Source organism: Phocoena phocoena, chromosome 20 (genome assembly GCF_963924675.1).
Source record: "Phocoena phocoena chromosome 20, mPhoPho1.1, whole genome shotgun sequence".
NCBI lineage: Eukaryota > Metazoa > Chordata > Mammalia > Artiodactyla > Phocoenidae > Phocoena > Phocoena phocoena.
The window spans coordinates 54,802,191-54,824,773 of NC_089238.1; the positions used below are offsets into that span (position 1 = coordinate 54,802,191).

General features: G+C 54.2%; 2 protein-coding genes across 2 annotated transcripts in view; both read right to left on the reverse strand.

The window, feature by feature from the left end:
- SLC38A8 (solute carrier family 38 member 8) overlaps positions 1-1,793 on the reverse strand; it is a 29,927-nt gene extending 28,134 nt beyond the window's left edge. The window contains exon 1 of the mRNA XM_065899551.1: positions 1,605-1,793. Coding sequence (XP_065755623.1) covers positions 1,605-1,793 — 189 coding nt within the window. The remainder of the gene's footprint in view (positions 1-1,604) is intronic.
- A 12,641-nt stretch (positions 1,794-14,434) lies between these two features.
- Positions 14,435-22,583, reverse strand: part of MBTPS1 (membrane bound transcription factor peptidase, site 1) — a 37,086-nt gene continuing 28,937 nt past the window's right edge. The window contains exons 18-22 of the mRNA XM_065898738.1: positions 22,010-22,150; positions 20,114-20,245; positions 19,109-19,235; positions 15,819-15,949; positions 14,435-14,631 (exon numbers count right to left, since the gene is read on the reverse strand). Coding sequence (XP_065754810.1) covers positions 14,435-14,631; positions 15,819-15,949; positions 19,109-19,235; positions 20,114-20,245; positions 22,010-22,150 — 728 coding nt within the window. The remainder of the gene's footprint in view (positions 14,632-15,818; positions 15,950-19,108; positions 19,236-20,113; positions 20,246-22,009; positions 22,151-22,583) is intronic.

The following is a 22,583-nucleotide window of genomic DNA, read 5'->3' on the forward strand; positions in this document are numbered from 1 at the left end:
TGGGGCCATTAGAGACCTAAAACCTCACACCACTGACCTCCCAGTGGCAGGCATCTTTAAACATTCCTGTTGTCCGAGGGGAGGCCTTGTACCTGGGGACAGGACAGAAGTCTCACTGGCTAAGAGGAGGGGAGAGTCAGGAAATGATGGGGAAGTTGCTATTACCAGCCTGACTTCTCCCCTCGTCGGGAGTTTCCACTTATTCGTATTTGGGGTCCTCTCTCCCGAAGGCTGTCCGCCTGCCCAAGATGGGATCTTTACACCATCCTGTGCCAAGAGCAAGCCACCCCAGCAGCATCCGTGTTACCCGGGAGCCTGTCAGAGATGCATGATCTCAGGTCCACCCAAACCTGGGCAGTCAGCGTCCGTACTCCCGAAAGGTGCCGGGAGACCCCGCACGGAGCCTGCGGAGCGGCGCGCCACGTCCCTGCCTCAGCCCTGCCTGGCGTCCTCGGACTGGTCCGTCTGTGCCTGACCACGGACCCCCATGCGGGCCCCCTCCGCTCTATCCCTGACCCTTTGCGGCTGGAGGTCGGGCTCTCTGTTCCAGAAGCGCGGCCTTTCTGCCGCACACATCCAAACACCGCTCTGTTGCCCGTTACGTGCACCTGGACAAGCTGGGGCTCAGCGCCGCCTTGGCGGGGGCTTCTCTGCCCCGCTCCCGCTCCCACAGATGTCATCCCACCTGTCACGCTGCCCACCATCTGACACTGTGTCATTTGACTTCTTGAATCTTATTCGAATTCCCTGTTAGAACAAGCTTCACAAGGACGGAGACCACAGTGTCTCAGCCACCCGGCGCCAGACAGGCGCTCAGCCAGCATGGGGGTGGCACGGGTTACACCAGACACTACACAGGGCAGCACCTGGCAGCTTCCAGAAGGACAAGAAAGGCCCCGTGGGCCCACCAATGGGGCCATTATCAGCCAGCTGCCAGAAAAAAGCACTCGAGATGATGCCCGTCAAAGAGCTTACCACGACATGCCTGGTTCCTATCAGCTCAAGGAAAAGACTGCTAATAACATGAAGCTGTGCTCATCGGCAGCTCTCTCCCGCTGAGGACGGTCGGGCCCTGGAACTTTCTGGGAAGGGAGAGAGTTCAGGCTCCACACGCAGCCAGCAGAGCTGGCCAAACACCGCTGACGCCGTGCAGGTTGGAGGCGTCACGGCGGCCTCAGTCCGTACCCGCCCACGAGATTTGGGCTTTCACTGGGGAGCCGAGACCGGGAGGCAAGAGAAGTCAATCTGTGGCTCGGAGACAGCGCCTCCCCAGCTGAAAGGCCAGGTTCATTGGCTACAGGTGCGGAGCGCTCCGCAGGGACCCAGCGCGCCTCTACCTCCCCCCCCCCCCATCCACACACACCCCGCCTGGCTGCGAGGCCCTCAGCCGCATAGAGGATGCTCTCGGCCCCGGGTCTACAGGGGGATTCCCTCCTCCCTTCGTGAGCTGAGCGGGATGGAAAAGCAAAAGCCACAGGAGTAATTTCGGAGACAGGCAGCTCTGCAAAAGCAACACCCAGGGCTCTAGCTGGCAAAATAAAATTAAGCTCCTACCTGCCCCCGGAGACCCGCCCCCCGCCCCAAAATGCTCCCCACGGGCTTACCAGCTCCACTAGGAAAGCGGGGGCCACCCCACCCGCCTTGTGGAAGGCCCACGGGAAGCTGAGCAGGCCGGCGCCCAGTGCCGACTTCAGGAGAATGAAGACAGCGCCCAGTGAGGACAGACTGGGGCGGGCGGCCGTGGGGACCGGCTTTTCCAAAAGGCCTCTGTCTCCTGGGGTCTGTCCCTCCATGGCTAGAAGCAGCAGAGGGGCAGAGAGAGGGGGTGGTCCTGGCACTGCCTTCCCAGTTCACAGCACCCTTCTCCAGCTGGGATGCGTCTCTCCTCGATCCAGCCAGAGCCAGGACGCCTGTCCCAACCCCCCCAGCCTCTGTACCCCTCTTCCCGAGCGTCTGCTCCCCCCTTTCCAAAGCGTTATGTAACCACCTGCCCCCTAGCTTCCGGTCCTCACGCCTTTCCCCTCAACCAACGCTGCCCCTGCAACTTGCAACCTTGTTTATGGGTACTCTTGCCCTCCCACCCCCTTTCTGTTCCAAATCCCCAACTCCTTCCTCCCCATGGCTGTTCTCACCCACCCACCCGCCTCCGGGCCAACTTCCACAGCGAAGGGGCTCCAGCCCCTGGTCCTTACCACCAAGTCCAATCTTCAAGGCGACAGACAGTCCTGGGCCATCAGGGACGGGGACTCGGGCTCACTTCAGAGGACCCAGAGGGGTGGGAGGAAGGCTCTAGCTCCACCGGGGTGGGCAAATGCGTCATGAATTATGGGAGCCCTAGAGAGCACGTGCTGGGGTCACGTCCCCGAACCTAGGAGGACACGGACAAGAGGTCGGGGCCATCCGTCCCAATAACTCGTAGCTTCTGAGACCTCTGGCCTGAGCACGGGAGTCTTAAGACTCCCGGGGGCGGGGCCTTCCTGGCCGCCCCGAGGGTTGGAGGGAGCTCAGCTGGGAGAAATCAGGGAGGCTGCACCAATCTCACCATCTCCAACGCCTCCTCCCGGGATGCCTCCCAGGCCCCCTACCCCCATCTGTCACCTGCTAGGGGGGCCAGCCCAGTTTCCCATCTGCAGAAGGGGGTCCGTGTGCCCTCCTGGGGCGAGGGGGGCGTGCTGTAGACTCACGCATGCAAAGGCTCTGGAGAGGCGCCCCGGGGAAGACGAGCACGGGAATCTTCTGGGGTCTTGTTAACAGGCAGGCACTGATTCGTCCCACCTGCGGTGGAGCCGAGACTCCACGCTTCTCGCGAGCTCTGCGGCAGTGGGTGCTGCCGGTCCCTGGACCACACTTTGAGTAGAGACTACCTCTCCGACCCGATACAGTCCGCTAGGACGGCAGAATACTGGAAACAGTTCCAACCCGGAAAACACGGCCCCGTGAAGGTCGGATCTTGAATTCAGAGGTGAACCTGTTTATTCCTGGCGCCCAGCTCAAATCCCCCCGAGAGCATGTTAAAACACCGAGTGTGGGATCCATCACCAGCGTTTCTGACTCAGGGGGTCCGGGGCCCCTTCCTGAGAACTGCTGCTGTAAGTGAAACATGTTCAACGCCTCCCCCAACCAATCAGTCCTTCTCCGTCGAGATCAGCACCAAAGGCTTTGCTCGTGTGGTCTCAAGCCCCTGACGGTGCCACCTCCCTGCAGCGGCTCCGTTTATACTTTGCGGGCTCTGCTCCATCTGCTGAGTGGCCAGCCTGTCCGCGGGCTCCAGGGGAAAGGGAGCCCGGAGCTGGACGGCGTCGCGGGCCGCAGTTCTGCTGCAACCATGTGAGCGGTGCTCACCGTGACCCAGGCCTTGCAGCAAGCGCTCCCCGCGTCCTCACTCTGAATCCCGAGGGCTGTTACCGCGGTCAATAGAGCGCAGGGCTCCCGCGGGTGGGGCAAGAGACTCAAAACGTGAGCGCTGGCCAGGGCCAGGTCCGGAAATCAGCCCCGAGCGTGTGTCATCTCAAAGCCAGCAGTGTCATGCTGGTTCCTGCACCCGCCCGGACTCTGATGGTGCCCGGATGGGAGCGGACACGTAAGGCAGGGAATGAATGGGTGAGCAGACGGCAGGATGTGAGGGGCTGGGGCGCACCCCTCCGGAATTCACATGGCTCTCTCCCCCCACATCCACCCCGAGGCAGTGAGAAAGGAGATCAAGGGCCCTCAGAGCGGCCTGGCTTTGTACTCCTTAATCTCGGCTCTGGGCGCCCCGGGGCATGGCCCTGCCCCGCCTGGGTCCCTCATTAGCTGTCCATTAACGTGCATGACTTAGAAATTGGCCACTGGGCTGTGAAATTCCACTCAATAGGGGAAACTTCTTAATTCTGAGGGGCTTTGATTTGCACTCTGCCCAGTCTCAGGGCTGTGTGACCTTTCCCGGGGAGGAGAGGTGCCTGTGGGGCCCCATCTGTGTGGGTGGGCAGCCCTGGTGGCACACGGGGCTCAGCCCAGCGCCCCGCACATGGCCCCGTGTCGCCCCCCAGGGGAGCACCCGTCAAGGGATGTTCCAGGCTCCCTCCTTTCCATCGCCACAGAGTACTGGTCACCTGACAGGTTGGGAACTTCAGGGAGAAAGTGACCTCAGCTCATTTCCGCAAACCTTTGTCTCACCCTGTAGAAGGTTCCGGAAGACAGACCGCGGCAGGGGTCGGGGGGTGGGGTGGTCTCAGCAACCAGAGTGCCTAGGACTGAGATCCAGGCCTCACTGCGGTCCCCTGCGAAATGGTGGTAACAGCCCCTGTGTACCCTGCAGGGCCCTTAGGAGGACCCAGTGAGAAGAGGGTTGCTGTTGTTGAAATACGCACGGGGCAAATCCCATGACCTGTACGTGTCCGTGTTTCTACCTCCGCCGGCCTCCGAGCTTCTAGGACAATGCTCTGAACCTGGGCTGCATAACACCCGAGGGACCCTTCAAAGTGCCGGCGCCAGGCCCACCCTCAGAGCTTCGCATGAAGCTGGTCTGGACGGGCCAGGCACCCGGTTTTCTTTAACTCTCCCCAAGAGGTGTTCAGGTGCCGTGTGGAGGAGGAGGGCAGCCCTGTGCGCCTGGGCTCACGGCCCCTGCTCGGCCGCAGCTCTGTGCCCCGGCTCGGCCCTCAGAAGCAAGGGAGCGCGCATGTGACTGGGAGGGCAGGCAAGTGCACAGACCTCAAGCCCACCTCGGCGGAGGCCGGGGCCTCGGGGCATCTGTGGGATCAGGAGGGAAGTGGTCTGAGGCCTGCGCGGCCTGGGCAGGGAGGGGAGGCGGGCAAAGGTGACGGGGAGAAGGCACGGGAACCGGAAGCACGCAGCAGAGGACGGCGCTGGCTACTGCCTGCTGAGATGGGGTGGAGCCCCAACAAGGGCTTGACAAATGAAACTAGCTGGCACTCCCGACAGTATTTTCTCGTTTCTAGCTTCATATTTTGATCCCAATAAGCAAATACCACCTGTGGGCCAGCTGTCAAGGCAGCCACAGGCCCAAGACTGTTAACTGAACCTGCAAGATATTCCCTCAGGGGGCGCACAGAATGACACACGTGGTTACCATTTAGAATTTTTAGGGCTTTTGCCTAGGACAAGGTCAAGCAGGGACTGCTTCGTCTTTTCTTCAGCTTTGTGCCCTGGCTTGGCCCTCAAAAGGCGGCTTAATAAATGAAAGGTGGAGTGAACCAGACACTGCAGGAATAAAGCCTCACGTCTGCAGATACAGGAGCTCGTGGACTTTTCAGGGCGACGGTTAACCTCTGCGGGGAACAGGCGCCAGCGCAGGGGCAGGAACCCAGTGCGGTCGGTGCGCAGACTGGCGGCTCCCAAAGATGTCCTCACCCTCGTCCCAGAACTTACGGCTGTGCCACCTGGCCAAAGGGACTCTGCAGATGGGAGCAAGTGCAGACCTTGAGACGGGGCGAGTATCCTGGGTGGTCTCGGTGAGCCCTAATCACCATCACAGCGTCCCGAGGACAGGGACACAGCGGGGTCAGAGGGCAGAGACGTGCGGACAGAAGCAGAGGGTGGAGTGGTGTGCACTGCAGGTGGCGGAGGGGCCCCCCGGCCAAGGGATGCGGCGCCTCCAGAAACTGGAGAAGGCCAGGGAATCAGTTCTCGCCTGGAGCCTCCGGAGGGAACCAGCCCTGAGTGTAGCCCCACGAGACTGATTTTGGACTTCCAACCTCCAGAGCTGCATGCAGGGGGTAAATGTGCTGTTTCAGGCCACTGCTTCCTGGTAACTGGTTACAGTGGCAGCAGGAAACGGACACACCCAGCATCCTGAGTGCTGGTGGTCGGCACCTCTGAGAGGCTGGAGGCCCATGGCGTCCCCACCCCCCGACCCCCCAAGCTCAACAGCAGGGGTCTTTTCTCAGCCGCAGAGCAGAGGCTGGGGGCCTCCAGGTGACACACAGCCCAAGGGCACAGGCCTTGCTGTCCCCTCCCTCTTTTTGAAGGGCTGGTGCCCTGAGTCATGATCCGGAGTCCCACTCTGGATGAAGGAAAAGAAAACTGCACCTTGGATTGGAAAGTGAAAGGGAGCATCTTCACACAGTCTTAACGTTGACCCTCCTCCACCCACTGCATCCAAAGGAAGAGGCACCCGGGAGGCGTCAGCGGCCAGACTGAAGGCTGAGTCAGGCGCCCAGCCCTGCAGGGTGTTCGCCACCTGGATCCTGACCCCCAGATCCATGCTGACGTGTGGTCTGGGGGGCCGGAGAGCCTCTCCCCGTCTCCGAGCCGGGGGGCTCCCACCTGGCCTGTTCACAAGAATCCTCTGGGGAGATTTGTGTGGGGGGTTTCTGGTAAAAGTACATGAAGTTCACCATTGTAGCCCAAGTGTACAGTTCAGTGTCATTTCATGCACTCGTAAGGCTGTGCAACTGTCCCCAGTGCTCGGTTCCAGAACATTTTCAACAGCCCACCACGTGCCCACCAGCAGTCACGCCCCATCCTCCCGTCCCCCAGCCCGAAGCAACACTAACCTGCCTCCTGTCTCTGGACTTGCCCGTTCGGACGGAACCCTACACTCTGAGTGTAATGTTGGCGAGGCTCCTCCACGCTGCAGCGTGGTCAGAGCTTGGCTCCCTCAGGGCTGACTAGCATCCATCCCACTGTCCGGATGGTCCTGCTGCTGTCACCCATTCATCCATTTGATGGGCACTTGGGTAGTTTCCACCTTTTGGCTACTGTGACTCATGCGGCTATGAGTTTTCACGTACAAGTTTTTGTTTGAACACCTGTTTTCAGTTCCTTTGGGTCTACACCTAGGAGTGGAATAGCTGGGTTGTATGGTCATTCTGTTTACCTTGGGGAGCTTCTAAAACAGATTTCTAGGCTCTTCCCAAGGAGCATATGATTTAGTTAAGTCTACAGCAAGGCCCAGGAATCTATGTTTACGGCACTCGCCTGCACTGCCCTCATGTTACCAGCAAATTAAAACAACATTCTGCGTGTTAATATCCTCTTAATGGCACCACCGTTTAAAAAAAAAAAATCAAAAAATTTTTTTTCTCTGAAAACTTCTACTTACTCTACATATGGCAGTCCTTAACTCACTTCATTTTGTAGCCAGTGAATCTAAGTAGCACCCCCATTATTACCAGCAAGTGGGCATCCTTCCCACCATAAGGAAAGGGGAAGCAGTCTGGCACTGGGGGCTCAGAGCTCAGGCCCAGGCCAGACCTGGGCTGGAATGCTGGTCCCACCTCTGTTTTCTCATCTGAGAAATGGTGGTGGGAGCATCACGGGACCGCTGAGGCCCCCAGATCCCACAGTGCACGTAGACTTTGCCACCACCAGGCCAGCGGTGCACCCAGCAGAGGGAGCACAGTTGTTCCAGGGCAGGTTCACCGAGCACAGACCTGTTCTGGTGGGAGGTCCTCAGGGTCCTCATGCCCGAGAACCAGAGGGCTAAGTGTATGTGCAGGGAAGACCCTAGCTAGGCCCATCTGCCGACACAGGGCGGGGCTAAGGGTGGGCAGCTGCAGGTGTCCTGCTGCCCTCATTTCTGGCCCATCTCCACAGAGTCAGGGTGCTGCCTGGCTAGATGAGCACGGTTAGGGAGCAGCCCTGGGGCCCAACCCCCATGCCCGGCCCCTCGGGGACCCCAGGGCCCCCGAAGACTCCCAGGCCTATCTGTGGTTGTGCTGGGTTGGCTCCTCCTGTTTCTGGTTTTTAAAAGAAATAGAGCTGTTCCCTAGAACAATGAGAGCTCACGGCAGGGCATGAAAGGGAATCTTCGAAGCAGTGAGTAGGCCTTAGGCACATCTGTCACCGTGAAGGGACCCGCCACTGGGACAGGTGACATAACTGAGCACTGGCTCTGTGTCCGGCCCGGGGCTGTCCGATATCAGACAAGGCCCACGGGCAGCAAGTGGCCAGGTAGGAACTGGATGGATCCCAGGCGGTCTGAGTCTACAGCCAGGGCCCTGGATGGTGACACCCTCTCTGGAATGTTCCTCGCAGGTGGACCTGGTGTCCCACCGCAACACCCGACAAGGCCTCCCTCCTTGGACAGGGCAGCACACAGCAGACCCCATCGACTGGTCCTCCAGAGAGCCGATCCCCTTCCTGCATACGCTCGCCTCACTGAAGCCCGCTCTCCAGCTCCGTCTCACTGCTGCTTCACCACCTCCCTCCTCCCTGACTGTCCCAAGGCAGGCAGCTCCCAGTGGGACCGTTCTGGCTGGCAGACAGGAGAGGATCCACACACATGTAACCCAGCTGTTCACGGCAGGCAGGTCCTGTGTCTTCAGTGCTGCTCTGATGCTGCCTTCACGCTGGGCTGCTGCTGACCGGCACCTGTACCTGACCCCCACGCAGGGTTCCCTCTGCAGCGGCAGGAACCACAGGGCCCTACAGCTCTTGGTTCCTTAGCAACTCTCCTGTGTTGTCGACCTGGCCTCAACGTGTGGCCTGGGGATCCATACTTGTCCATCTCTGTCCTTGTCCTGTCCCAACTACATGACCCTACAAATGCCCACACCCAGAGGACACACGTGTGCACCGAGGCTGCTGTAAGAGCACTCGAGCCTGCGCCAGGGGCTGCACCAGCTGAAGGGGACGCTGGTCTCTGGAGAACAAGTTGGGCAGTGACCAGCCTCAGCACAGGGAAGGGCCGGGAGCAGGAAAGCTGGTCCCCAAAGCAAGTAACACGTGTAGATGCAGACCTCGAAGGCTGGGCGAGGGGTCCTCCCAGCAAGTGGGAACAGGAGACCCCAGGTCCAAGCTCCATCCTTAGGGCACGAGGTATCCAGGTCCCCAGAGAGACAGGCGAACCCAAAGCCTGCAGCCAATGTGGAGATGTGGAGACCAGGTACCCAGCTCAGTGCTCTGAGGTCCAGAACTTCCTTTCACAACTGCATGGCTGCAGTGTTAGGATGGCCTTATGATGGAGCTGGAGAAACACTGGTTGGCAAACAATTACTCTAATTCAGTCATTTGCCAACATTAATACTGGGAGATGCCCCAACCAAAAGACACAGGCTTGCTGAATGGATACAAAAACAAGACCAATATAGATGCTGCCTAGAAGAGACCCACCTCAGACCTAGGGACACATACAGACTGAAAGTGAGGGGATGGAAAAGATATTCCCTGCAAATGGAAATCAAAAGAGACCTGGAGTAGCAATTCTCATGTCAGACAAAATAGACTTGAAAATAAAGACTACTACAAGAGACAAGGAAGGACATTATATAATGATCAAGGGATCAATCCAATAAGAAGATATAACAATTGTAAATATTTATGCACCCAACATAGGAGCACCTCAGTGTATAAGGCAAATGCTAACAGCCATAAAAGGGGAAATTGACAATAACACAATAATGGTGGGGGACTTTAACACCCCACTTACACCAATGGACAGATCATCCAAACAGAAAATAAATAAGGAAAGACAAGCTTTAAATGACACATTAGCCCAGATGGACTTAATTGATATTTATAGGACAACCCATCCAAAAACAACAGCATACACTTTCTTCTCAAGTGCACATGGAACATTCTCCAGGATAGTTCACATCTTGGGTCGCAAATCAAGCCTCAGTAAATTTAAGAAAACTGAATTCTTATCAAGCATCTTTTCCAAGCACAAGGCAATGAGACTAGAAATCAACTACAGGGAAGAAAACATAAAAAACACAAACACATGGAGGCTAAACAATGTGCTACTAAACAACCAAGAGATCACTGAAGAAATCAAAGAGGAAATCAAAAACTACCTACAAACAAATGACAATGAAAACACGATGACCCAAAACCTATGGGATGCAACAAAAGCACTTCTAAGAGGGAAGTTTATAGTAATACAATCCCACCTCAAGAAACAAGAAAAATCTCAAATAAACAACCCAATCTTACACCTAAAGCAATGACAGAAAGAAGAACAAAAAAACCCCAAGGCTAGCAGAAGGAAAGAAATCATCCAGATCAGACCAGAAATAAATGAAAAGGAAATGAAGAAAACTATAGCAAAAATCAATAAAGCTAAAAGCTGGTTCTTTGAGAAGATAAACAAAATTGATAAACCATTAGCCAGACTCATCAGGAAAAAAAGGGAAAAGACTCAAATCAACAGAATTAGAAATGAAAAAGGAGACCTAACAACTGACACTACAGAAATACAAAGGGTCATGAGAGACAACTACAAGCAACTCCATGCCAATAAAACGGACAACCTGGGAGAAATGGACAAATTCTTAGAAAGGTATGACCTTCCAAGACTGAACCAGGAAGAAATAGAAAATATGAAGAGACAAATCACAAGTAATGAAATTGAAACTGTGATTAAACATCTTCCAACAAACAAAAGCCCAGGACCAGATGGCTTCACAGGTGAATTCTATCAAACATTTAGAGAAGAGCTAACACCCATCCTTCTCAAACTCTTCCAAAATACAGCAGAGGGAGGAACACTCCCAAACTCATTCTATGAGGCCACCATCACCCTGCAACCAAAACCAGACAAAGGTTTCACAAAAAAAGAAAACTATAGGCCAATATCACTGATGAACATAGATGCAAAAATCCTCAACAAAATACTAGAAAACAGAATTCAACAGCACATTAAAAGGATCATACACCATGATCAAGTGGGGTTTATTCCAGGAACGCAAGGATTCTTCAATATACGCAAATCAATGTGATACACCATATTAACAAACTGAAGGATAATCTCAATAGATGCAGAAAAAGCTTTTGACAAAATTCAACACCCATTTATGATAAACACTCTCCAGAAAGTGGACATAGAGGGAACCCACCTCAACATAATAAAAACTACATATGGCAAACTCACAGCCAACATCATTCTCAATGGTAAAAAGCTAAGAGCATTTCCTCTAAGATCAGGAACAAGACAAGGGTGCCTACTCTCACCACTATCATTCAACATAGTTTTGGAAGTTTTAGCCACAGCAATCAGAGAAGAAAAAGAAATAAAAGGAATACAAATTGGAAAAGAAGAAGTAAAACTGTCACTATGTGCAGATGACATGTTACTATACATAGAAAATCCTAAAGATGCCACCAGAAAACTACTAGAGCTAATCAATGAATTTGGTAAAGTAGCAGGATACAAAATTAATGCACAGAAATCTCTTGCATTCCTACACACTAACAACGAAAAATCAGAAAGAAAAATTAAGGAAACTCCCATTTACCACTGCAACAAAAAGAATAAAATACCTAGGAATAAACAAACCTACCTAGGGAGGCAAAAGGCCTCTATGCAGAAAACTATAAGACACTGATGAAGAAAATCAAAGACAATACAAACAGAGGAAGACATACCATGTTCTTGGATTGGAAGAATCAATATTGTGAAAATGACTAAACTACTCAAAGCGATCTACAGATTCAACGCAATCCCTATCAAATTACCAATGGCATTTTTTACAGAACTAGAACAAAAAATTTTACAATTTGTATGGAAACACAAAAGACTCCAAATAGCCAAAGCAATCTTGAGAAAGAAAAACGGAGCTGGAGGAATCAGGCTCCCTGACTTCAGACTATACTACAAAGCTACAGTAATCAAGACAGTATGGTACTGGCACAAAAACAGAAATATAGATCAGTGGTACAGGATAGAAAGCCCAGAGGTAAACCCACGCACATATGGTCACCTTATTTTTGATAAAGAATATACAATGGAGAAAAGACAGCCTCTTCAATAAGTGGTGCTGGGAAAACTGGACAGCTACATGTAAAAGAATGAAATTAGAACACTCCCTAACACCATACACAAAAATAAACTCAAAATGGATTAAAGGCCTAAATGTAAAGTCTGACAGTATAAAACTCTTAAAGGAAAACATCGAGAGTCCGCCTGCCGATGCAGGGGACACGGGTTCGTGCCCCGGTCCGGGAGGATCCCACATGCCGCGGAGCGGCTGGGCCCGTGAGCCATGCCCGTTGAGCCTGCGCGTCCGGAGCCTGTGTTCCGCAACGGGAGAGGCCACAACAGTGAGAGGCCCGCGTACCACAAAAAAAAAACAAAAAACAAAAAAACCACTGGGAGATTTCACATTCTCCAGATTGTAGGCTTCTCTTGAAAGATCAAAACATGTGCCATCCCCAAGATGTGGCCTGAGCACTCTGGTGAGTCCCAGCCCCCCGAGACCCGCTGTCTCACTAGGGCCGTGTCCTCACTCCCTGGACCCCACTGGCCTACGGGACCCCAGCTTCCACAGTGCTGGGAGCAGGTGGTGAGCCGTCCACACCTGCGGAGGACAGGCAGGAAGACCAGAGGCACAAGCCCCTCAGTCTGAGATGTTGAAACCACGCTTAGGTCTACAGCCCGTCTCTGAGGACAACACACCACCGTGAGCCCGTAGATGCTGCCACGCTATGGGCTGCTGGGGACGGGGAGAGCTCTAAGGGGCCCTCAGCAATTCCTCTAAGTCCTCGGAGCAACAGCAGCCACGGAATGCGGTGACCTGCCGAGGGTGGCACGTGGCAGGGAGAGCTGGGCGTTGGCAGCTCCTCCCTCACCCCCCGGCCTGGGCCTGTCTCTTCCCAGGACCTCACCAGCACCCCGATCCCACAGGCCCTCTGCCCTTTCCGGTCAGTCTGTCCTCACCTATGATCCGAAAGCTCATGTTTGGCCACTTGGAGGACAGAAAACGGTACAGGCAGGGGTTAAAACTTAACAGGCTGCCTTGGGTTAGACAATGGTTTCTTTCTCAGAAATGGCCCCTCGTACATAAAAAGGACTTCATCAAAATGAACAACTCTTATGCTTGTAAGGATACCATCAGGCAAGTGAAAAGACAACAGACAGGATGAAAGAAACTATTTGCAAGTCGTGTACCTCATAAGGGACTTTCATCTGGAAGCTATCGAAGAACTCTTACAAGCCAATAAAAAGACAACTCAATTAAAAAATGGGTAAAGGATCGAAATGGACATTCCTCCAAAGAAGACATAAGAATGTCCAATGAACACATGAAAGGATGCTCAACATCATTATCTTCAGGGAAATGCAAATCAAACCACAATGAGATGTCACTTCACACCCACTAGAGGGCTATCGTCAGAAAGATGAGTAACAGTAACTGTTGGTGAGAATGTGGAGAAGCTGGAACCCCCATACACTGCTGGTGGGAATGTAAAACGGTGAAGCAGCTTTGGAACAAGAGTTTGGCGGTTCCTCAAAAAGTGAAGCATAAAACTATAGGGTTTTACTCCGCGGTGCCAACCCAACAGGAGTGAAAACTTATGTCCACACTAGAAATGGTACATGCGTGCTCAAAGCAACGCCATTCACAACAGACAAAAAGTGGAAACAGCTCAGTGGTCCATCAAGTGAGGATTAACACAATAAGACCTATCCATCCGACGGAGTGTCATTCAGGTCTAGAAAGGAGTGAAGTACGGAGACAGCTGCAACATGGATGAATCACTATGACGCACTCCGCGAGAGCAGCCAGTCCGCCAAGGCCGTGTATTATACGACGCCCTTTTTATGAAATGTTCATAAATTCATGGAGACAAATTCATGGAGACAGCACATCAGTGGTTGCCTGGGGCTGTGGGAGGGGGGAATAGAGGCTGACTGGCTGCTGGGTAGGAGGTTTCTTTTGGAGGCGATGAAAACGTTCTGGAATTATAGCGGTGATGGTTGCACAACCTTGGAATATACTAAAAACCACTGAACGGTACACTTTTAAACAGAATTTTGTAGGACGTGAATTACATCTCAAAAAAATACTTCACAGGTTGACTCAGAAGCCATTCCAGGTTGTCATCAAAGAGAAATGGACAGGTGGGCAAGAGCCCGTTACACACTTTTTAGCTTCATACAGGTAATGCGTATTTATTGAAAATTTTCTTCACCAATAATGGTGAAACCAAGACCCAAATTACAAAACACGATGGCAGTCGGTACTTATAAAAATAAAGCGAAGGGCTATGTTTCACAGATTTGTGCAAGTTTCTGTCAAAATCTCAGTCTGTCCTCTCATCAAAAAGGAGATCACGGCATCTGTGTTGTTCCTCATGACGTAATAGTAAAAAACTGCGTCCTGTTGGCAAAAAAAAATAGCTTTGCTTCCATACAGCACAAGTCTTTAAAGTGACTTTTCCCCAACAATAAATATAGAAAATAGCCTTTATGGAGCACGTCTAGCTTGGTCAGAGCCGTTTCCTCCCCGACAGCCTTTAGAAGTCGTCCGAGTCTTTGGTGCACGGGCGGCCGGCGAGGTCTAACTCCAGGCTGCCCCGCGGGGCCCTTCCGTGGCCCCGCGCCCCGCACGACACACCGTGAGCCTGCGCTCCTCGCCAGGGGAGGCCCGCTCAGCACAGGCTCTCAGAGCGTTTCGAGCAGGGAGACCCCGGGAGCCCACGGCTCCGCCCGCCCGCCGCGGCCACCCTCGAAGGCGCTCCCCGGCGCTCACAGCCAGCCGGGCGGACGTCACACCGAGGGGGCCTTTGGCGGGTGAACCTGCTGCACGAGCTGTGGGCGCTTCACCCTGGGCTTCCTCCGCTTTGGCCTGCTCTTGGCCTTGTTGATCTGCACCACGAAGAAGGCCAGGACCACCATGGCTCCCAGGAAGGCGAAGACGGGAATGGTCTGGCCCACCTCCTGGTTGTAGCGGCCAGGCATGATCCCTGCAGGAGGACAGCGGGGGACGGTCAGTGCACACGGCCGCGGCCTCTGTGCCTACGAGGTGAGCTGGGCTCGGAGTGACCCAGAGAAAGAACGAGAGAGAAGTGCATCCAAACTCAGACGAGGGCTTCCTGGGGCAGGGGGTGGGGTGTGAGGTCTCCACCCCGCCTCCCCACCTGTGCTCCCTCAGAAGCCAGCGTGGCCCTTCTGCGGCCGAGGATAATCTGCAACGGGGGCGCCCTATCTCTGTTATCATGAAAACCACGGAAGACGGACAAGTCTAGGCGCTGGTGTTACAACTAGCTGGACGGGGGGAAGAGGGAGGCGGCCTGGCGGGAAGGTGAGGACGGCCGGCCACGCTCCCGCCGCTGGGAAGGCCTCCCGCAGATGGGACACGTGGTCGGGAACTGAGAGTGGCCATCGGAGGAACCTGGGTTTGTGCTATCACACGGCTCCGTAACTGAGCGACGCTGGGGTTCCAGAACTAACCTTTACCAGTGCACCCCGGGACCTGCAGGCAAGGCCCTCAGGAGCTTGACGTCAGCACACAAAGTCCCCAGGGTTGGACCATGTGGGCCAGGGTACCCCTTCCCGATCCCTGGAGTTCCTGGCCAATTCCTAACACCAGGAGAAGTGCCCCTGGGGAGCTGTAAACTCATGCAAGAGCACAGGGATTTCCGGAACAGAAGAGGAGCCCGCACTCTGCTGGAACGACTTGGTCCAATCATCCCAGATAAAGGACAACCTGTCCTCGACAGTCCAGTGAGGCCAAAGCCATTATGTGGCGGGTGGTGGGGGGGACCATTTGATGTCACTTAGGGTGAGGGACACCCCACATTTAACTTGAGAATCCCAGCTCAGGGAAATCCCATCCTAGGGAGACCGGGGCAGAGAATCAGTGAAGACGTCTGGGTTGAGGGTTCAGGGGCCATGCTGTGACAGACGGACATCATAAAAGAAATTCTAACTTGAAAATCCAAGTAGAATTTTCTAAGAGACGACAGCAAGTTAATCCTTTAGGTCTGCTTTGGGCCTTGTTGATTTGTACCACGAAGAAAGCCAGGACCCCCGTGGTCCCAGGAAGGCAGAGACACCAACGGCCTGGCCCACCTCCTGGGGGACAGAGGGAGGCTCTTTTGAACAAACCATAGTATGAGTCAACCCAGTAGTCAAACGCCGAAGAACTGACCTCCAGGAATGTCCCACGCTCCGCTCTCTCCCGGAGACAAGGGTCTCACTTGAGGCCGATTTGATCGGAAGCTGGGTAACACCACCTTGTCCAGGTCGATGGAGAGTAACTTCTGGTGTTTCCAAAGATTACTTTAGGAAAACGGATTCAAACAAAATAAAAATAAGCAACTGTACTGGCCCAAGGAAGCTGAGCCAATCCCTAAGAAACAGAAAGTGATTTAAACATTAATGGGAAATGCTGTCCCACCTACGTCTACCTAAACACAACTGTTGAGGTAAACACAACTGGCAGCACACTTCCAGGCCCCAAGACAAGAACGTCAAGTGAAGTCCGTACACACAAGATTCAGTTCTAGAGGGTTTACACCACTAGCAACTCGAGCTTGCCTTGGCCTCAACCAGAAACGTCACCCAGAAGGAGGAGAGAAAACTACACGTAACCTCTGAAAGGAGCCGGCGGACGCAGGCGAGTGGACACGGCCCCGCTGGAAGGTGCACAGTCTCCACCGCGAGGCAGCAGAGCCGTGGGCACTGCTCTCTGACGGACGCAAACCACGGCGGCAGAGGGGGCAGACCTGGTGCCAGGGGCCAGCCGTCACCTTGGTCCTCAAGGACACCCCTCTCGGGAGGCAGAACAAGGCAGACGCACGAGTAACCGAGGCGTGGACAGAAACCATGGGAATAAAGGGATGAGCATCTGCCTAGCCTGCAGGGCCACAATGAGGAAGAAAGGAAACACACGTGCTTTGCGAAATGTACTGGACCTTGCTACGATGGCACCATTATTCATATCACTAATTCTAAGATCTGAAGAAGAACTTATTCAGGCCAATACGGCTTGTAACTGAGGAAGAGAGGCTGGTATACTGCCAAGAGCAGCCTGGGAAGACACAGAGATTAGAGCACAGAGTGCGATGGAAAATCTGAAGACTGCTGTGGCTAAAATCAGGGAAAAGAATAAAATAGGCTTGCAAATTATGAATTCGTCGTTTTTCCACTTCTCATTCATTTGGAAATTGCCGGCCCATCTCTCACTCTGGCCAAGAGAGAGCAAAGAGTTCAGTTCTATCAGCAATCAGGACGAAGGTCAGCAGGAAGCCGACACTGGCTCTGTGAAGAGGTTTTCCGAGCAGGAAGCAGATAAGCTGCTATCTTGCCCGTCCAACGGGGCAACTGCTCAGAAAATGCCGAGTATTATAACCTGTTCTATTTTACGTAATTTAACTTTACTTTTCAGGTTTAATCAGTCTGAAAATTAAACTGACAATGCTAAGTTACAGAATCAATGACATTTAAGCTTTATAACCCTGCAGGTGCATATACATGGGGCTGTATGTTAATTCTCACGGTGCTTTCCTGTTCTGGAATTTAATGACCTGGCAGTGGCCCCTTCTCGTTGAGCAGACGGGGTGACAGGGCACCACATCATCACTTGAGAATTTCACAACGTCCCGATGGGAGGACAGAAGGTTAGCCTCACCCAGGGGCTCCTTACAGGTCTGACATTCCTGCAACTGCTCTGGGTACGGATGCCTGACGCCCAGGAACGACACAATGAGTCCTGGTTTCAGGAATGGAATGGACGCCTGCACTCAGCACTGGGTGGACGGACCCTGAGCCTTTCCAGGGCTCTCTGACACTGTCTCACATTGCTTCAGAGATTCAGAATCTAGACCTAGATCTAGGTCGATGAGAACTGAGAACAATTTTCAACAAGATGTTAAGATGTGAGGTAAAGGTGAAGCCTGGTGGGTGTATTAAGGAGGAATTCTTGAGAGCGACAGTGAAAATCAAATTCTAGGAGCCGCACAGCATCAGCATCCTTGACGGGCCAGGCTGGGACTTGACGCGTTGTTCGACGTGGACACGCAGACACCAAGGATACCGTTATCTATGCTCAGAGCCCCGAGCAGCACTGTGGGTTTCAGGAACCTCTGCCAACAGCCACTGTCCACTGGGCATGAACTGCTGACCACAGCTGGAGTCCAAGTCTGGTGTGAATACTAGGATGATGATAGGTTATAAATAAATGAGATGTAAAAACGGAATCTTATCAGAAATTTTAAAATGATGGCACGGTAACGGAGATGGAAAAGTACTCAGTAATTAAAGTTTCAGGGCCAAAAGTGCTGACGAGAGCGTAATGAATCTACAATTCTGTTTTCCATCGAGCATGTTCTAAAGATGACGCGCTCATCACTCACTGGGCGAGCGGCGCACTCAGTGCTTCTGTTCATGACAGTAAAGCAAAGGAAGCTTCAGGGCCTCCTGCAGGCAGACCCCTCTTCGTGGCTCACAATGTAGACAGTGGCTCCCCGTGCCCTGCCACACACACCCCAACACGTGTACACACGGAGACCCAAACAAAGTGGGCAGGCTGGGGTGGGGAGAGAAGGCAAGGGCCCCCCTCGAGGGGAACCTGCCGCGCGCGTGAGGCGTGCTGCCTGTGAGGGGAAACAGCCGCTCGCGGCGTCGCTCGGGGAAGCGGGAGCCGCGCAGGTGGGACTGCTCCCGCAGCCACGCCCAGAACGTGGGCCCCTGCGTCACCGTACCAGGACCTCAAATCTCCTCACCAGAGCAGGAAATTGTCCTGCTGGGGCCAGCCATGGCCAGGAGAGAAACAGGGAGAGGGACTGATCTAGAGAAAACCTGGAAGCAGCGGCCTGAGCTGGCTCTTCTGCCCAGAGAAACAGCAGGGGTCACTCAATTTTTGGCTTCTGAAAGGAAACGACAGAAGTGAAGAGGCTGAGCTTGACAGATGCAGAAGCAGGCAGATCAACGTCTGTCATGGTTAAGAAGTCACTTTACCAGGGACGACACTCAGCCCAGGGTGAGGGCACAGACGCAACTCCGGGCCCGGCAACAGGCCAGAACCCAGATCTACTCCTGAAGTCTCTGCCCCCGGGTGTGACACAGAAAGACCCTGTCTGTATCCCAGAATCAACACCACACATGGGGAGCTTTCAACTCCCGAACCTCGAACTAAGGGAGCCAGAGCTTCCCTTCAAGGGGACATCACTGTCAGATCACAAGCTTTTTAACCGAGAACCAACCAAACCTAACGGGAGGCTAATTCCCCAAAGCACTTTTTATGCAGGATACCACCAGGGTGCATAACTCCAAAGGTCAATACAGGAGTTCGCTAATTTAGAAAAACGTCACAAAATGACAAGCTAGACTTGATTATTCGATAATGATGTCAGTAAAATTCCGCTCCCTCTTATTAAAAAAAAAAAAAAAGGCAATGAATCATAAACCCAGCAGGAGTGGAAAAGCAGTGTCACCAACCTGGGAGCCGTCTCATTCAAAGGCTGTGGCTTGGCCCACGACAGGTGCGGACAGGCCGGCAGCGCCCGAGGCTCAGGGCCTCCCAGCCGGGCCTCAAGGACCTTGGAGTACCGGTGCAGGTGGTTCCCTGGGCAGCACCCATGCCAACAAACAGGCCATCGTTGTTAAGAAGATGCAGGGAGAAAACAAGGCTTCATTAGTTGTCTGTCTGCTTCCCGGCCGTCAGGCCGTCAGGCCCACTACACGCGCTTCTCACCTGTCTGCCAGGTGCTCAGGGGTGAGGTCTGGCTGCTGCCGAGAGTGAGCGAACAGATCAGGACAGCCGCTCCCTCTAAGGTGGCCATGCTGTACACACGGCAGCGGCCGGGCCACCCCACTGACCGGAATGGCACGCACTAGGCTGTACTCGAGGAGTCTAACCTGTAGATACACTTCGTGGAAACAGCTTCCTCTTTTCAAATATTTAATGCTCAGGCCAAAAAGAAAATCTGCATTTTCAAAATTCAAAATTCTTTTTGCTTCTCAGATCTGTGCCGTCCCTTAGCGCAGCCAGTGCCCACGTGCGGCTACTGAGCGACTGAGAGGGTGGGTGTCGCATGTTTACATAATGGCGCTCTGGTGAGTGGGGCTCAAGAGTTTTATCACAATGAACTTAACCTGTTTCTTTTTAGTCCCTAAATGCAGCTACTGGGAAATTCAGAACCACACCGCGGCTCGCGCCGAGCGCCCAGGGACAGCCTGGGAGGAGGGGGCTCGAGCTGCGCGGCTACCGGGCTGTCACCCGCTAGGCGACCTGGGGCCCTGTCTCTTCTGTGAACCGGAAAGAAGCACCTATTTTCAAGGGTCCGGAGAGGGCTTAGAGATTAATCCCTGTGAGCAGCCCCGGGCTGGTGCCTGGTACCTAGAGAGCGCTCTGAGCTGCCGGCCGCTCCTCCCAAGAGCCCGTCTTGTGGGAGCCTGCCTCGTGGGAGGACACGGGCGGGGGTGCCCCCCACGGCCACTCACCTTCCATCCTCTCCGGAGCCACCGAGCGCGCTCCGCTGGGGGGGCGCTGCCGGGCGCCCGAGTGGCTGAGGCTGGGGGGCGTCACCCCGTGCGATGTGAACTGCAGGAGCGCATCCAGGAGCCAGAAGCAGTCTGTGGGTTCAGCAACAGGCTGCTTGGCAACTAGACCTGTTTACAGCGACCTCTACCGGAAAATCAAAGCTGGCCCCCGAACAAGGGGGAAACGGGACGGCAGAAGGTTGGGTCCCAGTACAGCCCTGTTCGTGAGACACTCGCGTCCTCCACGGTCATCGGCAGCCCATGCGGGCCTCACTCCCAGCCCCCAGGCGCCCCTCGGTTCTGGGTTCCTCACGACAGGGACAGAAGGGGCTCCTGCGGGACGATGGGACCACGCGCCACCAGAGAGCAGGACCGCCCGGAGACTGGGGGTCTGCGCGAGAGGAGGGGAGAACCGGGCACCAAAGCTCCCGCCAACACCCACGGGCCGTCCTGGGGGAGGGATCTACATTTTCAGGTGAGGGTAGAGCCAGGACCAGTGGGTGCACGCCACAGGGAGGTGGGTTCAAGGTCAACGCAAGGACAAAGTCTAGCAGTTTGGGCCGCCCTGAGTCAGTGGGCCCCGACCACAGAGCAGGAAAGCTGAAAATGGTCAGTTACTTTGGGGGGTCATCCCAGGGAGTCTAGGTGCCGGGCTGCACTCAACAGCCTCCGTCACAGGGCCACACGGACGGATCCTTCCTATCAGGAGACGAGGAGCTGCACGGACTTTAAACCTGGGATCACTGCTCCCCAGCGGCCACCTCCCTGCATCCCATCAACACCCGCGCAGACGGGGTGAGGGTCACAGAGAGGGGACGGCAGGAAGCACTTGTCTCCCGACGGAGCACCCAGTCACGTGCTCCCGGCCCCAAAAGCTCCTCCAGGCGGACACGGGAAGTGTAAGGACCAGGACAGTCTCTCAGGCATTTACAGTTTTCATAAAGACTCACCAGAGATCTCAGGTCTTAAAAGACAATCTCTGTAGAAATAAAACATTAATCTTCTTTCAACTATGACTTTAACCTTCACTTTGGACTGTTTTAAAAGAAAACGTTCTATGGATTTATATGAAATGCTAGGAACGTAGTCACTTGACCTTCACATCACAGAGAGCGAGAGAGGGAGAGAGAGAGAGGGGGACGGACGCAGCGCGGACGCCCAGCTCACGCCCAAGCCGCCTCGGCCCCTTTGCCTGCACACGAGGACACAGCTCCCCCGGCCCCTCCTGACCCCCATCCTCAGGGACCTGAAAGACTAGGTTCTGGTCTGGTCTAGTCATCATCTCACCAGCAAAGAGACAGAACACTTGCACCCATCCATGCCTCCTTTACAAAATGAGAAAAATGAAAGTCTTCGTCCAAGATCAAACCCCCAGACCTGAAGGTGCATCGAGAGAGGCCGAGGAAGAGGAGGGGCGCTAAGGACTAGCTGCCCCTCTCTGCCCCCACCTCACACCCAGCGATGACACCAAGCACCCCTCACGAGGGCCAAAACTCCCGAGTCTGGGATGAGGGCCAAGTGCTGGAAGAGGGTGGGTCAGACCTGAGAGGGGGACTGCGCGGCAGCCTCCAGAGGGGGACACCAGGGAGGGCAGAGACTGGGTAAACTGGCCTCCGCTGGCCTCAGCACAAGGAGCGTGGAGGGGAGGGCAGTGCAGCCTGCGAGCGCGCTTTTGTTTTGCTCATTAAACACGCCCAGCCCGATATACCTATCAGAACATCCCAGGCACCTGGCTCACCTGAGCAGCCTCTCTGTACCAGCATCTCATGGGGGCCTGTCCAGGGACAAGGGGGAGAAGGGGCAGGAACCTCAAAGCCACCAAGGCCCACCCGCTGCGGCCGCACCAGCACTCCTCACCCTTCTGCCTGTGACTGTCATCCAAGCAATTGGAGTCTCCGTACAGCACGATCCGGCCTCCACCCTCAGCCGGGATCTGATACAGCCCCAAAATGGGGACGTTTTCAACTACCGCTGCTTCCTGCTTTAAGACCTCCAGTCCTGAAACAACACAACATAAACAGCAGTGAGAAGTTCTGTGGAGGAATGAACAATTTTCCAGATGCCCCTGACCTTGACATTTAGTCCATATGACCCCCCTGCAAAAAAAAAAAAACCCACAGCAAAATCCAATCATCACAACAGTGCCAACTTTTAGGATAAGAAAACAACATGTAAAGTGCCACTAATTTGGGCTGTAGCAAAATTCACGTACGTGTATACGTATATTCCCATAACCCTCCTTTTCCATTTTCCCTTGAAATGGTGGTACATAGTATTCACAATCCTAGAGGCGTTGCTTCTCCCTTTTTATCCACCAAACCCAAATTTTTGTCTCTTCTTATTATGCTGAGAGGCTTATGTCTTCGGATCACACACACAAGGGGCAGCTCCTGCCCAACACACAGGTGCCTCTCTGGACACAGTCATACAC